The 24,366-nt window shown below is 39.8% G+C and overlaps 2 protein-coding genes across 2 annotated transcripts; both read right to left on the bottom strand.

The window, feature by feature from the left end:
• Nucleotides 1-6,315: 6,315 nt before the first annotated feature.
• Nucleotides 6,316-6,961, bottom strand: LOC110143831 (small proline-rich protein 2E-like). The gene has a single exon (XM_020903574.2). It carries the CDS (start codon nucleotides 6,955-6,957, stop codon nucleotides 6,739-6,741), a length of 219 nt encoding a protein of 72 aa, XP_020759233.2. The 5' UTR covers nucleotides 6,958-6,961; the 3' UTR covers nucleotides 6,316-6,738.
• A 15,663-nt stretch (nucleotides 6,962-22,624) lies between these two features.
• LOC110143830 (small proline-rich protein 2E) lies at nucleotides 22,625-23,876 on the bottom strand. The gene is made up of 2 exons (XM_020903573.2): nucleotides 23,673-23,876; nucleotides 22,625-22,962 (listed from the first exon to the last, which is right to left on the bottom strand). The coding sequence occupies exon 2, from the start codon at nucleotides 22,941-22,943 to the stop codon at nucleotides 22,725-22,727; it is 219 nt and encodes a 72-aa protein (XP_020759232.2). The 5' UTR covers nucleotides 22,944-22,962; nucleotides 23,673-23,876; the 3' UTR covers nucleotides 22,625-22,724.
• Nucleotides 23,877-24,366: the final 490 nt, after the last annotated feature.

Genomic DNA, 24,366 nt, shown 5'->3' with positions numbered 1-24,366 from the left:
TGACAGGAAAACCCCATTGACAGAGAAGCCTGGTGGGCTACAGTCCACGAGGTCGCAAAGAGTTGGACATGACAGAGTGATTGAGCACACACACAAAGCAATATTAAAGCAGAAAGAGCAGCCTAAGCTGCACCACTCCAGAGAAGAATATCGAACCCACTTCAGGAAAAGGTAATGAAGGAAGAAGCCGTGGAAGACAAGAGTACCTTTTAGAGAGTGGAGCCCATGTCATATCAAAGAACTGTCATCCAGGGTCATTGAATGGAAAGATTGATGTTGCTAAAAATGTTCAAATTACCCAAAGTAATTTAAGGATCCAATGGAACCCTTATCAAAATACCTAACATATTTTTCAAGAACTAGAAAAAATATTCCTAAATTTATACGGAAACACAAAAGACCCCAAATAGACAGATCAATCTTGAGAAAGAAAAATGGAGCTGGAAGAATCAGACTCCCTGACTTCAGACTATACTACAAGGTCATGGTCATCAAAATAGTATGTTACTGGCACAAAAACAGAAATATAGATCAATGGAACAGGATAAAAAGTCCAGAGATATGCCACATACCAGTGGTCAACTACTCTACAACAGAAGAGGCAAGCTGATATAAAGGAAAAAAAGACACTCTCTTCAGTAAATGGCACTGGGAAAACTGGATAGCCACATGTAAAAAAAGAAAAGAAAATAAAATTTAACATTCTTTAATACCATACACAAAAATAGTTCAAAATGGATTAAAGACCTAAACATAAGACTGGATACTATAAAACTCTGAGCGGAAAACATAGGCAGAACACTCTGACATAAATCACAGTAAATTCGTGTTTTTGTTCTGTCTCCTACAGTAATGGAAATGAAAATAAAAAATAAACAAATGGTATCTAATTAAACTCAAACACAGCAAAGAAAATCATAAACAAAATGAAAAGACAAACCACAGATGAGAGAAAGTATTTGCAAACCATGCAACTTACTAGGGATTAATCTCCAAAATTTACAAGCAGCTCATGCACTTCAATATTGAAAAAACAAACAACCAAATCAAAAGTATGTGCAGAAGACCTAAGGAGATATTTCTCCAAAGAAGTCATATAGGTGACCAAGAGGCACATGGAAAGGTGCTCGACTTTGCTAACTATTAGAGAAATGCCAATCAAAACTACAAAGTGATATCACATCAATCAGGATGGCCACCGTCAAAAAATCTACAAACAATAAATGCTGGAGAGGGTGTGGTGAAAAGGGAACCCTCCCACACTTTTGGTGGGAATGTAAATTGGTACAGCCGCTATGGAGAACAGTATGGAGGTTCTTTAAAAAACTAAAAATAGAGCTACTGTATGATATAGCAGCCCCACTCCTGGGCATATATCTGGAGAAAAATGTGGTTAGAAAGGATATATGCACTTCATCATCCATTGCAGCACTGTTCACATTAGCTAGGATGTGGAAGTAATCTAAATATCCATTGACAGATAAATGGATAAAGAAGATGTGATACACATATACAATGGAATATTACTTGGTCATTAAAAAGAAGGAAATAATGCCATTTGCAGCAATATGGACTGGGAGATTATCATACTAACTGAAGTAAGTCAAACAGAGAAAGAAAAGACTCCTATGATATTGCTTATATGTAGAAACTAATTATACAAATGAACTTATTTACAAAACAGAAACAGTCACAGATTTAGAGAACAAACTTATGGTTACCAGGGGGAAAGGGTGGCTTGGAAGATGATAGATTGTGAACCTCAGGCTGACATGTACACATTAGTATATTTAAAATAGATAACCAACAGTGGACTCTTCTCAGTATTCTGTAATAACCTAAATGGGAAAATAGTTGGAAAAGAATAGATAGTTGTATATGTATCACTTTGCTGTGTACCTATAACTAACACAACATTGTAAATCAACTATACTAGAAGAAAAAGTTTTTAAAAGAAAAAAATTCTCATTATTTCTAATGAGAGGGTGGACTTCATCATGCTTCTTAAGAGGTATTTCAGAGTTCATGTGGATTAGATACTGATTATCTATCTCCCTTCCTCTCTTTTTCCCCCATGGAAGTTCTTACTGAGGCTATCCAACTCCTGCTCCATTATTGAAAATTGGATTTTGGTAGGGGTGGATAGGAATGAAATGTGTGTTTCCTACTTTGCTGGACCATGAAGAAAAGTTTCTGCCTGGAAAGGAGAAGTCTGTAGCATCAGTCAGTAAAGGTATAAATCATTCAACAACTCAACAGACATTAGATAAGCTCTTACTATTTGATAGGGAGCAGGCTGGGATCTGAGCTTACAGCCCTGAACAAGATAGAGAAGGTTGCAGCCTTGAGCAATGCAGAGAAGATTCCAGCCCTCATGATGCTTACAGTGTGAAGTCAGAGGTGATCTAGCAAGCATGGATGTGAAGAGAACAGGGGTGTAGGAAGTGAAGGATCATTTGGTGTCAACGGCAGCTCATCCAATGGCTGTGCCTGCAAATGTGTTGAGGGTCAGAGGGGGCTAACAAGACCCCAAAGCCTGTGCAAAAGCCACCAGGTTCTGTGGAAGGGTATAGGGTGAGGGTGTTGAATATAAAGCACAAAAGAGAACAGGCAGAAGAAAGGGGAGAAACCTGAGAAAATTAAGTTGGAGGCTGGAAAAGAATGTGGGATGTGGCTGCCCTAAACCCACCACAAGACTTTTCTGAGTCAGGAATGTGAACCTACAGAAAACTCCCTCAGTCACTATCTGAACCAGAAGGAATGATTTTTCCCGGGAATCATGGAGGTCATTGTCCTGTACAAAGAAAAAAAAATGGCAATGCAGAAAAAGGGAAGAACCATGAAACTGAACAAAATATGCATTTCTCTATTTGTTATATCAGCTACCAGGCTGTGGATTTGAAGTCTTCCAAGTGGTGCATAGCTTTAACTCCAAGTTCCTCCTGTGAACCAGTATAATTCTCTAAGTTTTCTGTGCAGTTGAGGATAATTTTGCTACATCACAGGAGAGGAGAGGAGCTGAGGAAGGAGAAGGAGATGAGACAAGAAGAAACAAGTCCTCCTTTAAATCTCAACTGGCATCAACTGTCAGTCCAGTGATCAGGGTTTGAAACCTTTGGGTTGTGAGTATGAGAGGAGTGTAGAGGTAAAATGCATGGTCCCTAACCAGAAGGCTGAGAATTGAGATGAGAATTATGGGGAGAAGACACACAGGGGATGCTCCAATAAGGAAGTGGATGGCTCCCTTGGACTACTCATATGGGATTGCATAAAGAGCATCAGCAATATCCCAGAAGGCCAATATATATCATTTTCCTCTAGCTTAGCAACATCTCACTACTAAGTATTTTTAAAATTATTATCATGAAGTTATAAAAATAAAATTACATCATATATGTTATATATCATCATCATATGACCACCAATATCAAATTGCCAGAAATAAACATTGATAATACTTTGCTATATTTTGTGTTAAGATTTTTTATTTTCCACAAACCCACACCTGTGTATACATGTCTATAAGGATACTGATATATTGATTTGAGATCTTTGATCTTTTTTAATATAGATGTCTCCAGCCACTAATTTCTCTCTATGCACTGCATTACATGTATCACTGAAGTTCTCATATACTGCACCTTCATTTTGATTCCTCCCAAACTATTTTGCAATTTTATTTATTATTTCTTCTTTGAGCCATCAGTTATTTAAGAATGTGTTGCCAAACTCATATATATCACAGAAGCAGAGAGTAGAACGGTGGTTAGGAGAGGCTGAGGGGTGAGGCAAAAGTGGAGATGCTGGATAAAGGGTCCAAGGCTTCGGTTATAAGATGAAAGAGCTCTGGGAGACAATGTAAATGATGGTGAGTCTAGTTAATAACACTGTTGTACACTTGAGACTTGCTAAGAGAGTAAATCTTAAACATTCTCATCAAACACACACACCCATGTGCACTCACACACACATTTAAATGATTACTGTTGTGGTAACTAACATGTTAAGTAGCTGATGGTGGTACTCATTGCACAAAGTATGCATAGGTCATCACATTATACAGTTATACATCAAATCATGTATAATGTATACATTATATATCAAATCATCACACTATACACCGTAAATATATACATTTTAATTTGTCAGCTTGACTAAGGCTGTAGGGGGAAAGATGAAAGACTAACCATCACACAAAAGAGCAACAAAGTTTGAGAATTTCTGTGTTCCTTCTCCTCCTTGCCTCTGTTAGGCTCTGATACTATTCTCTGAGAAAGCTTCCTTCATCAGTTATTCTCTGTGGGCCTTGTATCAATTTCATAGTGGTTATTCCCATTAGTCACCTGCATGGACCACATCTGAAATGGGTAGTGTGGAAACAGGGGAAAGAAGGGATGGAAAGTTGTTTCTATTACTGAAAAATCAAGGTCTCTTTAGTTTTGGCATATCGTATATTTAGTCATCAATTTCCTCAAAAACTTATTAGACATCTAATGTATTTCATTCCTCCAACCATTCTGTGTTCTAGATACCACACTCAGGTCCTTTCCTAGAAGTAATTTTCTGGCTTGATTTATTTTGCTGCCTTTTCCTCTGAACATAATAGAGCTACCACTGGGGCTCCTTGGCACACAGATGGACAGACTACAAATTTTCTCTTTTCTATGTTGCTACAGTCAAATGGAAGTGGATGCAAACTTCAAAACCATGTAAAATCACATCTCTTCCTCTTTGGGGATTACAACTGGTGAGCTTTCTAGTTCAACAAGTTTTTAAATATCTTGGCTACATTTTTCTTTCCATTTTTTTTCATTTCTGGTTTGCAAACCAGACAACTATTTCCTGAACATATGTGTATCAAAATACCCTGATCAATACAACAAATAACCAACATATGCTCAACCTTGCAAGTCATTTTTCAAACTTTTTGCCCTTGAATAACACATATCATCACATTTATGGTCTCCAATATGTTTCTTTGCCAACCACCTGCAGATTTCTAAGCCAAGGCTGCATTTTTAAGATTTGTTACAGTAGCATCCCACCTCAGGAAACTAATTTTTGTGTTAGGTCAAATAACACTAGCTACAGTAGGGACAGATCCCAAATATCAGTGTTTTTTTTTTTTTTTTATTCATGTCATAGTCTAATGAGGATTGAGCAATAATCTGGGTATCTTTTTCCATCTATAGCTCTATATTTTTAGAGTCCTTTACTTCTAGGTTTGTGAATGAAGACTGTAGAAAGAGAAAGATTGAATCTATCTTGTGTATAGGTATAGAATGATTTGATTTGAAGACTTGGTTACATTTAAGAATAATGTTATTTTTAGTGTGTGTGTGTGTGTGTGTATGTGCTTGTGTGTATTAGATCTGAATGAACTATTTGACTTGTGGACACTTAGGGCCACAAGAAGGAATAACAAAGATTACCTTTTTTCACAGCTCACTTTCACAGCTAAGCACTGAGACACTAAGCTGCCTAGCAATAGTGACTTTGTAAATCTCAGTGTACACTGTAAACCTCAAATATCTTCAAAGGTGGGATCAAGAATATCAGGAAAGCAATTTCAGATGTGAAAAAATATGTAAGGTGGTACACATGGGGGGAGGCAGCACCTTACCTAGTAAGTATCCTTTATATTTACCTTTCTTTGGTACTACCAATCTTTTAAGAACTACTATAACCTTATGCAGACTATGTCATTAATTTCCAAAAGCCCTTTATCAGCAATAGCATCTAAAAAGTGTGGCTAAATTAGAAAAGGAAAGAAAAAACAGAATATGAAAGTACAGTACAGTGTTAAGAAACTACTTCTTTGAAACAAGCTACTTCTGAGCTACTATCCTTCTGGAGCTAATATGGTGGTGAGGATAACAGAGGTGCTGGTAACGGTGGTGATGATGGAGACAATGAGGACCTGGACATGGAAATTCGGCGTGCTGCAGTCCATGGGGTCACAAAGAGTCAGACACGACTGAGTGACTGCACTGAACTGAACCGAACTGTCTTCCAAGTGCTATTTATGAGTCTGGCATGTCCCAACTAAATTATACACATTCATTGAATATTGATTCTTCAGAAGTTTGAAATGAAAATACAATTTTCCCTACATTTTACTAAAGGGACTGAAAACCTAGAGAGGTAAATATTTTGATCCTCAAACAATCAAGTGATAATTAAGCAAATAACAAGTAATTGAAATTATGTAGAAGTATTCCGTGATAAGAATCAAAATTTAGACAACACTGATTGTGAGAGTTTGAAACTTGGCATCAAAGGATAGAAACAAAACTTGATGATGGTATGGTATTATACTAAAAACAGTTTTAAAAGAAAGGAAACATTTTTGCCATCACACACAAAAAACTGTACTTTATTCGTGAAGAGGAGGGTAAGCAACAGTTGACCAGATGGTAGAAACCCCTGCCCAGGTGACAGACAGACCCAAGAGAGGGAGAGAATCCTCTGATGGTGCCCAGGGAGAAAAGCTGCTGCTCTTCCATCTGAAGCTCTGTGGTGCTTTCCCAGCTGTCCTCCCAGAGGAGAGCAGAACAGCAGCCTCAGGAAGGAAAGCTCTGGCTGTCAGGTATCACCACAGGCATACTGCAGGCTGAAGGATGGAGAAGCTTCTTCTATATCCATGATAGGCTTTAAAGGGAAGATGAAGGTGGAGCTGTGGAGCCAGGTGAGTCAGTTGTCCTCATCCTTTCCTGATCCAGATGCAAGCTGATGCTTCTACTTGCTTTTGGGTGGGCACTTCTGCTGGCATTGTTGGGGAGGTGGCACAGGAGGACATTTCTGCTGGCACTTTGGAGGTGGGCATGGCTCAGGGCACTTTGGAGGTGGGCAAGGCTCAGGGCACTTTGGAGGTGGGCAAGGCTCAGGGCACTTGGGGGGGCACACTACTGGAGGTGGCTGGCAGGGCTGCTTGCACTGCTGCTGCTGATAAGACATCTTTCTGGAGTCTTAAAATCTGAAAGAAATTACATGACAGTGTTCACAAGAAGGAACTGTTACCTGGAGAAAGTCTGAGCTTGTTTAATAACATAGGATAGAATCTGTGCAGTGTCTAAGAATGTCATTTGAACTCTTTAATCCCTTCCAGTGAACTTCTGGCCTCTCTCTCCCTCTTTAACAAATTGTATTATTGGCTCAGAGAAAATCATTTTACATACCACTTTTCAAAAAAAATTTTTTTTTCAAAAAACCTATCAATGTTTTTTCTGTTCTTCTTCTTTTTTTTCCCCTGAAAACAGCATCTTCAAGAAATGCTATCATAAGTTCCAAAATCCTGGATAAGCTCACAAGCAATTCTCATCATCATTATCTATCATGAGATCCCAGAAGTATGACTTGTGTATAGAGCAAATGGCCACCGGGAAGGATACAAGGGCCTCACACCTTCTAAGATAAATGACTCTTAAATAACAGCAGAAGGACACAGGAAAGATACAGAAAAAGGAAAAATACTTCTTTCCTTGTCACAGATTTTGTTACAATCTCTTCAATAAAGTAATTCAAACTCTGTCCCAGAAACTTAATAAAAACTGTATATCACTGTTTTCAAATTTCAAGCTTCCATCCACTAAGGAGCATTAAAGTCATGACAATAACTTTGGACACACCAAATTTGCTTAGCCAGAATTAATTCATAAGTAGAGAGCCCAAGAATACAGCTGAACTGAAGGATCAGACTCACCAGGTTCTCCAAAACCTATCCGGACTTGAGTAGCAGGAGGATGGCAGTGATGCAGCAGAAGGCCTCTTTATAGGGACCTGCTGCCCCGCCCAGGAGGGAGCAGAGCTGCCACACAGGCCTGGTTCAGTCATTTCCCAACCAAAATGCAAATCCGTCCATAAGTGGCTTCACGGGGACTCCAGAAAGAGGAAATATCCTGCTCCAGGATCTCCTCCCTGGATTATCTTCCCATGACGCACAGCATCCCTGTCTTAAGATCTCAGTTTCAGGGGTTTACAGCAGTGGGAGGATTTGGGAGGTTCTTTAACTTGGAGTCAAAACCTCCTCTTCTTGATTGGAAAAGATTCCTCTTTGATACCTTTCATCTTCTATGAATTATGAAAGTGCCTGTCTTGTCCCACTTGAACTGGTTGCCATTTTGTTGTACATACTGGGTTAAAAAGAGCCTGGCTATCTAGTAACACCTTTTTCTTTACCTCAAGTCCTTCTTATAATGTTTTCCCTTTGATCCATGACCTGCTAATCTGTCTCCTTTCTTCTTCTAAAATGGACTGAGGGCAGGTTGCAGATCATCTCTCCAGCCTTCCCATCATAATACTTAGACATGTTCAGTCAAGTGGTGCCCTCTAGGATCCTCCTTTCACTGCTTTTCTCCCTCAGATAAAAGACATCAAGCTCATTCTTGCAGCCTTTAGAAATCTGTTTCACCTTGGGTCCCAGGGAATTCACTAAGAGTTTAGCATCTTCTACTGTAATTCAGGTGTTGCCGCAGCCCAGACGCTAGACCAACAAGAGAAAGCAAGCTTTTTGCACATAACTCTCCAACATGTCGTGCCATCTACTCCTATATAATTTCTCCCAACTGTCCTCTTTGTACTTTGTCACTCTATGAAAGAAGTCTCAGAGCATTGTTCAAATTTTCTGACGTTCTTCCCCTCTGAAATATTGAAAGAACCAATCTGGTAAGTAATGCCATAAAACAACTATTTTTTAAGGAAAGTTGAAATCATTATGAGCCATTCAGTCATTGAAGTTAATTCCCATTCATATACAACTTCTCAAGTCATTAATAAGAATTTCACTGTAATTTAAACCAATTTTTCAGATTTACCATACTGGTTACATGGAATATATGTTAAATAAAACTCTTTCCTGGTCACTTCCTTCATATACTTTGTCAGTGTGCCAGAAAGAATCATAGTTAATTTATGAGTCATCCTGACTGGTACAAGGTGCCCAGATAATTGGTCAAATATTATTCTATGTGTTTCTCTAAGGATGTTTTTGAATGAGATGGTCTTCCCTGGTCACTCAGTGGTAAAGTGTCTGCCTAAGAAGGAGGAGATGCCAGTTCGATCACTGGATCAGGAAAATCCCCTGGGTAAGGAAATGGCAACCCACTCCAGTATCTTTGCCTGGAGAATCACACAGAGAGAGGAGCCTGGCTGACTACATTCCGTAGGGTCACAAAGAGTTGGACACAACTTAGTGACAGGCAAAACTTTTGAAAATATAAATCAGTGGTCTGGGTAAAGGAGGTTGTCCTCTATAAGGTGGGTAGTCCTTCATCCATTGAAAGCCTGAATAGAGCAAAAGTCTAAGCCTTTCTTGGGTGAGATAATCCTCTTGCCTGATGGCCTTCCACAGGTTTTCAGTCGCACAGAGTTTGAATTTGTCAGCCTTTATAATCTCATTCTCTCTCTTTGCTGTTTCTCTCTGTGTCTGTCACTCTCTCATATAAAATATATGTATAGCATGCATTATATTATAATTAAAAAATTTTCTTCTGCCATTTCATGTACATTATTTCCTATGTTCAATCAAGTTAAAAATTCAAGAAGTTTGTGTAAAGTGTTTAAAATAAAAATATAAATATTACATGATACATGTGAAGTATAATTATGAAAAATAATGAATTTTTAGAGAATAACTGAAGTTCAAGAAAGAATGCCCTAGCATGTTCTCCAGCCCTGGCATAATATTTCATTTATGCCTTTTCAGAGACTTAGCTCTCAATAGTTCTTTTACAGTTCCTTTGTTCAGCTGGAGCTGAACTATTGTCTTTTCTGTACTATACTCTTGGGCACTGAAGATTTTCATAATAGGCTATGGCTGGAAAAGAATCATATCTGGTTTAGGAGCAAAGTTACAATGCTGGCTTTATGTTACTACAGAATGTGGGAACACAGTTAATGAATGTCCCATTTCACCTGACCACTACAGTCCCCTAGAATGCTGTCTCGTGCTGAAGATTACTTTACCAGGAAATAAATCATTTTTATTCCGATAGTAAATATCAGGTTTAAATTGCATAAAAACAAAAATGAATGTAAGATACCATTTAAGACTCACACTGCCACATACAAGTGATTGAGAGTAGGTTTGGGAGGGGAGAGAGGATCAGAGAACTAAACATCTGAAATAGTTAAATACATGCTTAGGGTTTATCTGATGAGTTTGTTTTCTTCTACTCTATCCCAACATGTTATAGATCTTTAAAAGAGAGTAGTTTTAAAGGTTTTATTTTTTAATTAATTAATTTATATTGCTTTATAATATTATATTGATTTTGTCATACATTGACTTGAGTCCGCCATGAATGTACATGTATTCCCCATCCTGAATGCCCTTCTCACCTCCTTCCCCCCTCCCTCTGGGTAATCCCATTGCACCAGCACCGAGCCCCCTGTATCATGCAGCAAACCTGGACTGGTGATTTGTTTAACATGTGATATTTTGCATGTTTCAATGCCATTCTCCCATATCATCCCACCCTTGCCCTCTCCTAGAGTCCAAAAGACTGTTCAATACATCTGTGTCTCTTTTGCTGTCTCACATATAGGGTTATCATTACCATCTTTCTAAATCCCATATATATGTGTTAGTATACTGTATTGGTGTTCTTCCTTCTGGCTTACTTCACTCTGTATAATAGGCTTCAGTTTCACCCACCTTATTAGAACTGATTCAACTGTATTCTTTTTAATGGCTGAGTAATATTCCATTGTGTATATGTACCACAGGTTTCTCATCCACTCATCTACTGAAGGACATCTAGGTTTCTTCCATGTCCTGGCTATTATAAGCAGTGTCATGATGAACATTGGGGTACACATGTCTCTTTTGACTCTGGTTTCCTCGGTGTGTATGCCCAGCAGTGGGATTGCTGGGTCATATGGCAGTTCTATTTCCAGATTTTTAAGGAATCTCCACTCTGTTCTCCATAGTGGCTGTACTAGTTTGCATTCCCACCAACAGTGTAAGAGGGTTCCCTTTTCTCCGCACCCTCTCCAGCATTTATTGCTTTTTGACTTTTGGATAGCAGCCATCCTGACTGGCGTGTAATGGTACCTCACTGTGGTTTTGATTTGCATTTCTCTGATAATGAGTGATGTTGAGCATCTTTTCATGTGTTTGTTAGCCACCTGTATGTCTTCTTTGTAGAAATGTCTGTTCAGTTCTTTGGCCCACTTTTTGATTGGGTCTTTTATTTTTCTGGAATTGAGCTGCAGGAGTTGCTTGTGTATTTTTGAGATTAATCTTTGTCCATTGCTTCATTTGCTATTATTTTCTCCCATTCTAAAGCCTGTCTTTTCACCTTGCTTATAGTTTCCTTTGTTGTGCAGAAGCTTTTAATTTTAATTAGGTCCCATTTTTTTTTTTTTTTTGTTTTTGCTGTTATTTCCAATATTCTGGGAGGTGGGACATAGAGGATCCTACTGTGGTTTATGTTGGAGAGTGTTTCGCCTATGTTTTCCTCTAGGAGTTTAATAGTTTCTGGTCTTACATTTAGATCTTTAATCCATTTTGAGTTTATTTTTGTGTATGGTGTTAGAAAGTGTTCTAGTTTCATTCTTTTGCAAGTGGTTGACCAGTTTTCCCAGCACCACTTGTTAAAGAGGTTGTCTTTTTTCCATTGTATATCCTTGTCTCCTTTGTCAAAGATAAGGTGTCCATAGGTATGTGGGTTTACCTCTGGGCTTTCTATTTTGTTCCATTGATATATATATTTCTATCTTTGTGCCAGTACCATACTGTCTTGAAGACTGTGGCTTTGTAGTAGAGACTGAAGTCAGGCAGGTTGATTTCTCCAGTTCCATTCTTGTTTCTCAAGATTGCTTTGGCTATTCAAGAATTTTTGTATTTCCATACAAATTGTGAAATTATTTGTTCTGGTTCTCAGAAAAATATTGTTGATAGCTTGATAAGGATTACATTGAATCTATAGTTTGCTTTGCATAATATACTCATTTCACTGTATTGATTCTTCTGATCCACGAACACGGTAAGTTTCTCCATCTATTTGTGTCCCCTTTGATTTCTTTCATGAGTGTTTTATAGCTTTCTATATATAGGTCTTTTGCTTCTTTAGGTAGATTTATTTCCTCATCTTTCCTCACATATATATTTAAAATATACATCTAAAAATGGAATAATTCTCAACAGAATACCTGGTGAACATTATTGGAAGTCTTTGGAAACCTAAAAGGACAAAAAAATCCACTCATAATCAGGCAAAATGAAAAAAGTAACACAGAAAAGAGGAATCAAAACAGGGACCAGCAACCCTGACAGGAAGCTGAAGATGGAGGGGAAAAGCCCATCACAGTGGGGGAATCAGCTGGGACAGAAACGGGCCTTCAGGGGATCAAAGCAGAGGATGGTCTGTGAAAGGCAAGACTAAGAGCTGCATGCATGGTCTGTGCCACAGCCCTGCTCATCCTAGCCTGAATCATGTGTCTCCTGTTGCAGAGGGGGACTGGGTGCTGGAATATGGGGTTTGGAGTGAAGATTCAGGGAGGGAACAGTGGTTGGCTGTGAAAAGACAGCCTGAAGGGGCAGGAGTAAGGAGTTCTACAGCTGGGAAAGTTTGCAGATAAAGCCTGGGACACCACAGAATCTCGGTGTCATTGTTGAGTGGCATGCAAGGGGCAGGGCTGCCATCATAACCCCTTTCCCACCTGCCAACTTCTTTGGCTTTCAGAGGCACTGGAAGGGGCTCCCATTGATTCATCTTGCCCATCTCTCAAGCCAAGGCCTCTTCTGCACAAGTAGGTTCAGTGGTCCTGAGTGCCGCCCATCTTAAAGCCACATTTGGAATTAGCTCTGAGAGCCTTTGAGCTGGCAGGGGCTGAATGCTAAAGTGTGGGGTTAAGAGAGTGGATCCTGGGAGAGAATCACTGTTTTCTTCACAGATACAACGGAGAGGACAGAAGCAAGAGGCTCTGAGGCTCAGAATGCCAACTGGAGGAAGTGTGTTCTGCCTAGGAGAAAAGGTACCATTGTTAAGTAGCATGCAAAGGGCAGGGCCTTTGCGGCCTCTGCACCACATATCAGCCCTTGCTTCTCTGGGCACAGGGAGGGACTTCCACAAGGGCAAGTGTGCCCCCATCTGTTGCAACTGTCTGCTGGTCTATATCACCAGAGGCAATTTGTGCACACTCCAATTGTGGCCACTGGTCTGAGTAAGTATGTGTGTGCTTCAGACACTATTTTCACTCTCTCTCATCTGGGTGGGGAACAGATGTCTGAGGGTGACACACACACACACACACACACAAATGGGGCCCAAACCAAAGTTGAACCCCTGGAGTGGAGCAACTAAGGAAGAGGGGCAGAAATCACTCCATGCAGCTCCACAAGCTGTGGGTTAAATACCTGTGATCGGCTCAGTAAATCCTGTGTCTGTGGAATATCTGAATAGATAACGACTATTACCACTGAGACTGTCCAGTTTTAGCAGCAGTGAACTTTGGGGGCAAGTTCACATGGAGTTGGCGCTGGTCAGAGTTTGAGCTGGTTCTGCAGTGCCCACAGCAGGATACAAAGACATACCTAGAAGTTTTGGAAGGTCTCTTGAGGAGGCAGGGGTTGGCTCTGGCTCCCTGTAGAAGCAAGGACACTGACAGAGAAAGCACCAGGAAAAACTTTTTTATTAATATTGTTCTGTGTTGATTTGTGTAATTTTGTTCAGTTGTTTTTTTTATTATTTTTTATTGTTTATTGTTTTTATGTGTTTGCTTTATGTTTTCTTTGCATTTATTTTTTTAGATTGCTTTCTATTGTTTGATTTATTTTTTGACTTTTTGTAAGCTTCAATTCAGTTCAGTTCAGTTCAATTCATTTGCTCAGTCATGTCGACTCTTTGCAACTGCATGAACCACAGCAGGCTAGGCCTCCCTGTCCATCACCAACTTCCATATTTACTCAAACTCATGTCCATTGAGTTGGTGATGTGATCCAGCCATCTCATCCTCTGTCGTCTGCTTCTCCTCCTGCACCCAATCCCTCCCAACATTAGGGTCTTTTCTAGTGAGTCAACTCTTCGCATGAGGTGGCTAAAGTATTGGAGCTTCAGCCTCAGCATCAGTCTTTCCAATGAACACCCAGGACTGATCTCCTTTAGGATGGACTAGTTGGATCTTCTTGCAGTCCAAGGTACTCTCAAGAGTCTTCTCCAACACCACAGTTCAAAAGCATCAATTTTTTGGTGCTCAGCTTTCTTCACAGTCCAACTCTCACATCCATACATGACCACTGGAAAAACCATTGCCTTGACTAGGCAGACCTTTGTTTGCAAAGTAATGTCTCTGCTTTTTAATATGCTATCTAGGTTGTTCATAACTTTCTTTCCAAGGAGTAAGCATCCTTTAATTTCATGGTTGCAATCACCATCTGCAGTGATTTTGGAGCCCCCCAAAATAAAGTCTGACACTGCTTCCACTGTTTCCCCATCTATTTCCCATGAAGTAATGGGACCAGATACCATGATCTTAGTTTTCTGAATGTTGAGCTTTAAGCCAACTGTCTCACTCTCCTCTTTCACTTTCATCAAGAGGCTTTTTAGTTCTTCTTCACTCTCTGCCATCAGTAGATAGGCTGCCTAGTAATGCTATGCTCACAGACATCCCAAAACAATCCCTGCTCATCAGAGGGAAAAGACTAATTTCCATTCTCCAGAGCACAGGCACTATCCCCTCCCATCAAGAAGCTTACACTAGTCCCTGGACCAACCTCACATACCAGGGGACAGACAATGGAAGCAAATGGAACTACAGCCCTGTCACCTTTGAAAAGGAGACCATAAAAACCATAATATAGACAAAATAAATGACAAAGAAATATGTTGCAGATGGAGAAGTGAAGTAAAAACCCAGAAGACCAAATAAATGAAGAAGAAATAGGCAATTTATCTGATAAAGAATTCAGAGTATACAGAATTCTGTTGCCATTGTTTCCCCATCTATTTGCCATGAAGTGATGGGACCAGATGCCATGATTTTAGTGTTTTGAATGTTGAGTTTTAAACCAGCTTTTTCAATCTCATCTTTCACCTTCTAAGAGGCTCTTTAGTTCCTCTTCACTTTCTTCCAGAAGGGTGGTATCATCTGTATACCTGAGGTTATTGACATTTCTCCCAGCAATCTTGATTCCAGCTTGTGCTTCATCCAGCTCAGCATTTTGCATGATTTACTCTGCATATAAGTTAAATAAGCAGGGGTACAATATACAGCCTTGACTTCCTTTTTTCCCAATTTTGAAATGGTCTGTTGTTCCAACCTAGACAGCATATTAAAGAGCAGAGACATTACTTTGCCAACAAAGGCCCATCAAATCAAACCAATGGTGTTTCCAACAGTCATGTATGGATGTTAGTGTTGGACTATAAAAAAGCTGAGCACCAAAGAACTGATGCTTTTGAACTATGGTGTTGAAGAATATTTTTCAGAGTCCTTCAAACTGCAAGGAGATCAAACCAGTGCATCCTAAAGAAAATCAGTCCAGTGGATTCATTGGGAGGACTGATGCTGAGGCTGACACTTCCATACTTTGACCACCTGATGCGAAGAAGTGACTCATTTGAAAAGACCCTGATGTTGGGAAAGATTTAAGGGAGGAGGAGAAAGAACGACAGAGAACATGCGCTGACTGGATGGCATCACCAATTTGATGACATGAGTTTGAACAACCTCTGACTGGAAACCCAGGTGTGCTACAGTCCATGGGGTTGCAAAGACAGAGACACGACTCAGTGACTGAACTGTACTGAACTGAACTGTTGTTCCATGTCTGGCTCTAACTGTTGCTTCTTGATCTGCATACAGATTTCTTGAGAGGCAGGTATGGTGGTCTCATATTCTTATCTATTTGAGAATTTCCCACAATTTTTTGTGACCCAGAGAGTCAAAGGTTTTAGAGTAGTCAATGACACGGAAATAAATCTTTTTCTGAAATTCTCTTGCTTTATCCATGGCAGCCAGAATTACTGCCATTACCCTTATCATAGTTTGTCCTCAGGCTAAACTACAGGGAGGGAAAACAGCCCCATCCATCAGCAGAATGTGGGACTAAAGATTTATTGAGCATAGCCTTGTCCACCAGAGAAAGAACCAGTTTTCCCCACAGCAAGTCCCTCCCATTAGGAAGTTTCCACAAGCCTCGTATCCTAACAAGGGCAGACAGAATGAAAACCACAATCACAGAAAACTAGACAAACTGATCACATGGATCACAGCCTCGTCTAACTTAATGAAACCATGAACCATGCCATGAAGCGTCACCCAAGACAGAGACAGTGGGGAGTTCTGACAGAATGTGGTCACTGGAGAAGGGAATGGTAAACCACCAGCATTCTTGCCTTGAGAACCCCCTGAACATTATGAAAAGGAATCATAAAGATCAGAGATAGAAACAAAGAAAGCAATAGCAAAGATTAATGAAACTAAAAGATGGTTCTTCATGAAGATAAACACAATGGATAAATATTTAGCCAGACTCATCAAGGAAAAAATGGAGGAGACTCAAATCAATAAAATTAGAAATGAAAAAGGAGAAGTTACAATTGACACCATAGAAATACAAAAGATCGTAAGAGACTATTGCAAGCAGTGATATGGCAATAAAATGGACAACCTGGAAGAAATGGATAAATACTTAGAAAAGTGCAACTTTTCATAACTGAACCAAAAAAAAAATAGAAAATATGAATAGACCACTCACAAGGGCTGAAACAGAAACTGTGATTAAAAATCTTCCAACAAACAAATGTCCAGGACCAGAGGCCTTACAGGCAAGTTCTATCAAACATTTAGAGAAGAGGTTCCACCTATCCTTCTCAAGCCCTTCCAAAAATTGCAGAGACAGGAACATTCCCAACCTCTTTATGTGAGACCAAGATCACTCTGATATAAAAACTAGTATGGAAACACAAAAGACCCCAAAAAGAGAAAAATAGAGGTCAATATCACTGATATACATAGACACAAAAGTCCTCAACAAAATACTAGCAGGCAGAAACCAACAACACAGTAAAAGGAACACACACCATGATCAAGTGAAATTTATCTCAAGGATGCAAGGGGTTTTTGCTATCTCCTAATCAACCAGTATGATACACCACACCAAATAACTGAAGAATAAAAACCATATGATCATCTCAATAGATAAACAAAAATCTTTTGACAAAATAAAACACCCATTCATGATTAAAAATTCTCCAGAAAGTGGGTAGGTAGAAGGAAACTACCTCAACAAGAAAAGGTGACAATGTCAAACTCACAGCAAATATAATTTTCAATAGTGACAAACTGAGAGCACTTCCTCTAAGATCAGGATCAAGACAGGGATGTCCACACTCACCACTATTAGTCAACATAGTTTTAGAAGTCCTAGCCATGGTATTCAGAGTAGAAAAATAAATAAAAGAAATCTAAACTGGAAGAGAAGAAGTAAAACTGTCACTGCTTGAAGATGGCATGATACCATACACAGGAATTTGTAAAGAGGTTACAAGAAAACTACTAGGGCTAATCAATGAATTTGGTAAAGTTGCAGGATACAAAGCTAATGCACAGAAATCCCTTGCATTCCTATATACTAGCTATGAAAGAGCAGAAATAGAAATTAAGTAAACAATCCCATTTACCACTGCAACAAAAATAACAAAAGACCAAGGGTTAAAGCTACCTATTGAGGTAAAAGATCTATACTCAGGAAAATATAAGACACCGATGAAAGAAATCAAAACGGACACAGCCAAATGGAGAGATATACAATGTTCATGAATTAGAAGACTCAGTATTGTGAAATGACTATAGTACCTGAAGCAATGTACAGATTCAGTGTAATCCTTATCAAATTACCAATGGCATTTTTCACAGAATTAGAACAAATTTACAGTGTGTATGGAAACACAAACGACCCCAAACAGCCAAAGGAATCTTGAGAAAGAAAAATGGAGCCCGAGGAATCAGGCCTCCTGATGTCAGAATATGCTATGAAGTTATATTCATCAAAACAGTATGGTACTGGCATAAAAACTGAAATATAGATGAATGGAACAGGATGGAAAGTGCAGAGATTAAGCCCATGCAACTATGGTCTCCTAATCTATGACAAAGAGGCAAGAATATACAATGGAGAAAACACAGTCTCATCAATGAGTGGTGCTGTGAAAACTGGATAATTATATGTAAAAGAATGAAATTAGAGCACTCCCTAAAAAAACACCCAAAAATAAACTAAAAATAGAATAAAAGCCTAAATATAAGACCAGACTCTATAAAAGTCTTAGCGGAAAACAATGGAAGAACGCTCTTTGGCATAAATTATAGCAAGATCTTTCTTGAACCACCTCCTAGAGTAACAAAAATAAAAATAAACAAATGAGAGCTAATTAAACTTAAAAGTTTTTGCACCACAAAGGAAACCACAACAGGAGAACCCTCAGATTGGAAGAAAATATGTTTAAATAAAGCAACTGACAAGAGATTAATCTCTAAAAATATGCAAACAATTCATGAAGCTTGATATAAAAAAAAACTAGCAACCCAAGCAAAAAAAGTGGATAGAAAACATAAATAGACATTTCTCCAAAGACATATAGATGACTAAGAGCCACATGGATAGATGCTCAACATTACTAATTATTCAAGAACTGCAGATCAAAACTACAATGAGGTATCACCTCACACTGGTCATGATGGTCATCATCAAAAAATCTACAAACAATAAATGCTGGATGGTTGTGGAGAAAAAGGAACCCTCGTGCACTATTTTGGGTTCCCTGATGGCTCAGGTGATAAAAAATCTGCCTGCAGTGCACAAAATCCAGGTTTGATCCCTACGTAGGGAAGATCCTCTGAAGAAGGGAATGGCAACCCACTCCAGTTGGTAGCAATGGTAACTGATGCAACCACTGTGGAGAATGGTATGGAGGTTCCTTAAAAAACTAAAAATAGAGTTACTATATGATCCAGAAAGCACACCACTGGGCATATTCCCTGAGAAATCAATAATGGTCATTGCATCACTATTTACAATTGCCAGGACTTTGATGCAGCCTAAATGTTCATCAGTTGATGAATGGATAAAGAAGACAAGGTACATACATACAATGGAATACTCAGTTCATTTCAGTCACTGTCGTGACTGCCTCTTTGGGACTTCATCGACTGCATGCAGCATGCCACGCTTCCCTGTCCATCAGCTCCTGGAGTGTGTTCAAACTCATGTCCATAGAGTCAGTGATGCCATCCAACCATCTAATTCTCTGTTGTCCCCTACTCCTCCTGCATTCAGTCTTTTCCAGCATTGACTCCATGGACCTCAGCACACCAGGCTTCCCTGTCCATCAACTCCCAGAGCTTGCTCAAACTCAAACTCATGTCCATTGAGTCGGTGATGCCATCCAACCATCTCATCCTCTGTTGTTACCTCTCTTCTTGCCTTCAGTCTTTCCCAGCAACAGGGTCTTTTCCAATGAATCAGTTCTTCGCATCAGGTGGTCAAAGGACTGGAGTTTCAGCTTTAGCATCAGTGCTTCCAAGGAATATTCAGGACTAATTTCCTTTAGGATAGACTGGTTTGATCTCCTTGTAGTTCAAGAGACTCTCAAGTGTCTTCTCCAATACCACAGTTCAAAAGCATCAATTCTTTGGTGCTTAGCTTTCTTTATCATCCAACTCTCACATCCATACATAATTACTGGAAAATCCAAAGTTTCGACTAGACCATTGTTGGCAAAGTAATGTCTCTGATTTTTAACATGCCGTCTAGGTTGGTCATAGCTTTTCTCCAAGGAGCAAGCATCCTTCAACTTCATGGCTGCAATCACCATCTGCAGTGATTTTGGAGCCCCCAAAATAAAGTCTCTTACAATTTCCATTGTTTCCCATCTATTTTCCATGAAGTGATGGGACCAGATGCCATGATCTTCGTTTTTTGAAAGTTGAGTTTTAAGCCAGATTTTTAACTTTCCTGTGTCACATTCATCAAGATACCTTTTACTTCCTTTTCACTTTCTGCCATAAGGATGGTGGCATCTGCATATCTGAGGTCATTGATATTTCTCCCCGCAATTTTGATTCCAGCTTGTGCTTCATCCAGCCTGGCATTTTGCATGAAATATTCTGCATAGAAGTTAAATAAGCACTATACAGCCTTGACATACTCCTTTCCCAATTTGGAACCTGTCTGTTTTTCAGTGTCCAGTTCTGTTGTTTTTAGACCTACATACAGATATTACTCAGCTATAAAAATGATTGAAATTAGGTCATTAGCACAATGTTAACCAACCATACTCAAATATACAAAAAAAAAGGGTAAAATAAAGAATAGTTTGGTTAAGACACATATCCTTTTTCACAGCTTACTTGACTAGTAAGCTAAACATTAGAAAAAAGTTGCCTAGCTACAGTGACTTTGTAAACCTAAATAAACACTGTAAACCTCAATGTTCTTCAAAGTTGGTGTCAAAACAAAGAAGTAATTTCAGATGTGAAAAAATATTTAAGGCTCTGAGTTTAATGAGTTGTTTGAGTAAGAAGAGCAAGTAACACACATGGAAAGGTGGCAAAACTTTACCTGGTAAGGATGCTTTAAGTTTCCCATCCTTCTGCACTACCCATGTTTTCAGAGCTACTATAGTTTCATGCAGAATGTTCCACTACATTCTATAGGTCCTTTATCTTCAGTATCACATTAAACATAAGGTAAAATCAGAAAAGAAAAAGCACAACAAGAATATAAACGGGCAATGGAGTATAAGAATCTTCCTGGTTGCTCTGCTAGATACGTCTGTGTCACCTCCCTGCTGGAGCAAGCATGGTGGTGAGGCAATGATGTTGATGGTGATGATGGAGACAATGATGATCTGCTGTCTTTCCAGTGGCAATTCTGTGCCCCAACACGTGCAAATTAAAGTACACACAATCATGTAATTTTTATGCCTCAGATATTTTGCAGTGTAACACTATTTTCCCCATTTCAGTATAGGGACTTTAATTCTGAGGAGTTAAATAATTTTGCACTCAAATTGGCCAAGCAATAATTAACATGGATTTTAAATTATAGACCAATAATCTTTTTTTTTAAAAAGCTTTCTTTCTTTTTTAAACAGTGTATTTATTTATTAATTTATTTTGGCAGTGCTGGGTCTTCATTGGTACATGGGCTTTGCTCTAGTTGCCATGAGTCGGGCTGCTATCCAATTGTGGTGTGCGGACTTCACACTGAACTGACTTCTCTTGTTGTGGAGCACAGGCTCTAGGGTGCTTGGACTTCAGGAGTTGCAGCTTGTGGGCACAGGAGTTGCGGTTTCTGGGCTCTAGAGCACAGGCTCGATAGTTGTGTCACATGGGCTTAGTTGCTCCACGAAATGTGGGATCTTCCTGGAGTAGGAATCGAACCCATGTCTCCTGCATTGGCAGGTGGATTCTTTACCACTGACCCGTCAGGGAAGATCAGAAAGGATCTCTGATATTACTCAAAATTCAGAAAACACTGATTGTGGGAGCTGGAACTTTACGATTAAAGAAGGATAGCGATAAAACCAAACAAAAGATGCTATTGCTATAAGTGCTTTTAATAGGAAAAAACAAACAAACATTTTTACCTTCACAAAAGAGAATTGTAGTTTATTCAGGAAGTGGAGAAGAAGTAACAGTTGTGGAGTTGGTAGCAACCCCTGCCCATGTGACAGATGACATAGAAGACAGGGAGAGGATCTTCTGATGGTGCCCAGGAGGAGAGCTGCTGCTCTTCCCTCTGAAGCACTGAGTTTTCTCAGCTGTCTTCCCAGAGGCAAGTGGTGTAGCAGCCTCAGGAAGGAAGCCTCTGGCTGTCAGGAGTCCCCACAGGCATACTGCAGGCTTAAGGATGGAGAAGCTTCTTCTATATCCATGATAGGCTTTGAAGAGAGATGAAGGTGGAGCTGTGGAGCTAGATGAGTCAGCTACAAATATGGTGGTGAGGGTAACAGGGGTGGTGATGGTGGTGATGATGGAGACAATGATGACCTGTTGTCTTCCAAGTGCTATTTATGTGTCTGCAATGCGCCAACTAAATTATACACATTCCTTGAATATGGATTCCTCAGAAGTTTGAAATGAAAATACAATTTTCCCTTTCTCTTTACTAAAGAGAATGAAAACCTGGAGAGGTAAATATTTTGATCCTCAAACCATCAAGTGATAATTAAGGAAATAACATGGAATTGAAATTATGTAGAAGTATTCTTTGTTAAGACTCAAAATTTAGACAGCGCTGATTGTGAGAGCTTGATCCCTGTCATCAAAGGATAAAAACAAAACAAGATGATGATACGGTATTACTAAAAGCAGTTTTAAAAGAAAGAAAACATTTTTGCCATCACACAAAGGAACTGTAGTTTATTGGTGAGGAGGAGGATAAGCAACAGTTGACCAGCTGGTAGAAACCCCTGCCCAGGTGACAGACAGACCCAAGAGAGGGAGAGAATCCTCTGATGGTGCCCGGGAGAAAAGCTGCTGCTCTTCCATCTGAAGCTCTGTGATGCTTTCCCAGCTGTCCTCCCAGAGGAGAGCAGAACAGCAGCCTCAGGAAGGAAAGCTCTGGCTGTCATACAGGCATACTGCAGGCTGAAGGATGGAGAAGTTTCTTCTATATCCATGATAGGCTTTAAAGGGAAGATGAAGGCGGAGCTGTGGAGCCAGGTGAGTCAGCTGTCCTCATCCTTTCCTGATCCAAATGCAAGCTGATGCTTCTACTTGCTTTTGGGTGGGCACTTCTGCTGGCATTGTTGGGGAGGTGGCACAGGTGGGCATTTCTGCTGGCACTGAGGAGGTGGGCATGGCTCAGGGCACTTTGGAGGTGGGCAAGGCTCAGGGCACTTTGGAGGTGGGCAAGGCTCAGGGCACTTGGGAGTGCACACTACTGGAGGTGGCTGGCAGGGCTGCTTGCATTGCTGCTGCTGATAAGACATCTTTCTGGAGTCTCAGAATCTGAAAGAAATTACATGACAGTGTTCACAAGAAGGAACTGCTACAAGGAGAAAAGTCTGAGTTTGTTTAATAGCATAGGATAGAATCTCTGCAGTCCCTAAGAATGTGGTTTGATATCTTTAATCCCTTCCAATGAAATTCTGGCCTCTCTCTCCCTCTTTAACAAATTATGTTATTGGCTCAGAGAAAATCTTTTTACATACAACTTTTCAAAAATCCAATCAATGTTGTTCTGTTTTTCTTTTTTTTCCTGAAAACAGCATCTTCAAGAAAGGCCATCATATTCCAAAATCCTAGGTAAGCTCACAAGCAATTTTCATCATCATTATCTATCATGAGGTCCCAGAAGTATCACTTGTGTACAGAGCAAAAGACCACCAGGAAGGATACAAAGGCCCCACACCCTCTAAGATAAATGACTCTTCAATAACAGCAGAAGGACACAAGAAAGATACAGAAAGAGGAAAAATACTTCTACTTGGCTTCTTCTTGTCACAGATTTTTTTTAAATCTCTTCAGGAAAGGAATTCAAACTCTGTAACAGGAATTTAATAAATACTGTATATCACTGTGTTCAAATTCCAAACTCCCATCCACTAAGCAGCATTAAAGTCATGACAATAACTTTGCACACACCGAATTTGCTTAGCCAGAATTAATTCATAAGTAGAGAGCCCAAGAATAGAGTTGAACTGAAGGATCAGACTCACCAGGTTCTCCAAAACCTATAGGGACTTGAGTAGCAGGAGGATGGCAGTGATGCAGCAGAAGGCCTCTTTATAGGGACCTGCTGCCCCGCCCAGGAGGGAGCAGAGCTGCCACACAGGCCTGGTTCAGTCATTTCCCAACCAAAATGCAAATCCGTCCATAAGTGGCTTGACGGGGACTCCAGAAAGAGGAAATGTCCTGCTCCAGGATCTCCTCCCTGGATTATCTTCCCATGACACACAGCATCCCTGTCTTAAGCTCTCAGTTTCAGGGATTTATGGCAGTGGGAGGATTTGGGAGGTTCTTTAACTTGGAGTCAAAGCCTCCTTTCTTGATTGGAAAAGATTCCTCTTCGATACCTTTCATCTTCTATGAATTATGAAAGTGCCTATCTAGTTCCACTTGAAGTGGTTGCATTTTATTGAACATACTGGGCTGAAAAGAGCGTGGCTATCTAGTGACACCTTTTTCTTTACCTCAAGTCCTTCTTATAATGCTTTTCCCTTTGATCCATGACCTGCTAATCTAAGTTTCCTTTCTTTTTCTAAACTGGACCAAGGTCAGGTTGCAGATCATCTCTCCAGCCTTCCCATCATAATACTTAGACATGTTCAGTCAAGTGGTGCCCTCTAGGATCCTCCTTTCACTGCTTTTCTCCCTCAGATAAAAGACATCAAGCTGATTATTGCACCCTTT

The sequence above is a fragment of the Odocoileus virginianus genome, chromosome 5 (assembly GCF_023699985.2).
Source record: "Odocoileus virginianus isolate 20LAN1187 ecotype Illinois chromosome 5, Ovbor_1.2, whole genome shotgun sequence".
In the NCBI taxonomy this organism is placed as follows: Eukaryota; Metazoa; Chordata; class Mammalia; order Artiodactyla; family Cervidae; genus Odocoileus; species Odocoileus virginianus.
Note: the sequence above shows the minus strand (reverse complement) of the source record. Positions and strands in the feature narration are given on the sequence as shown.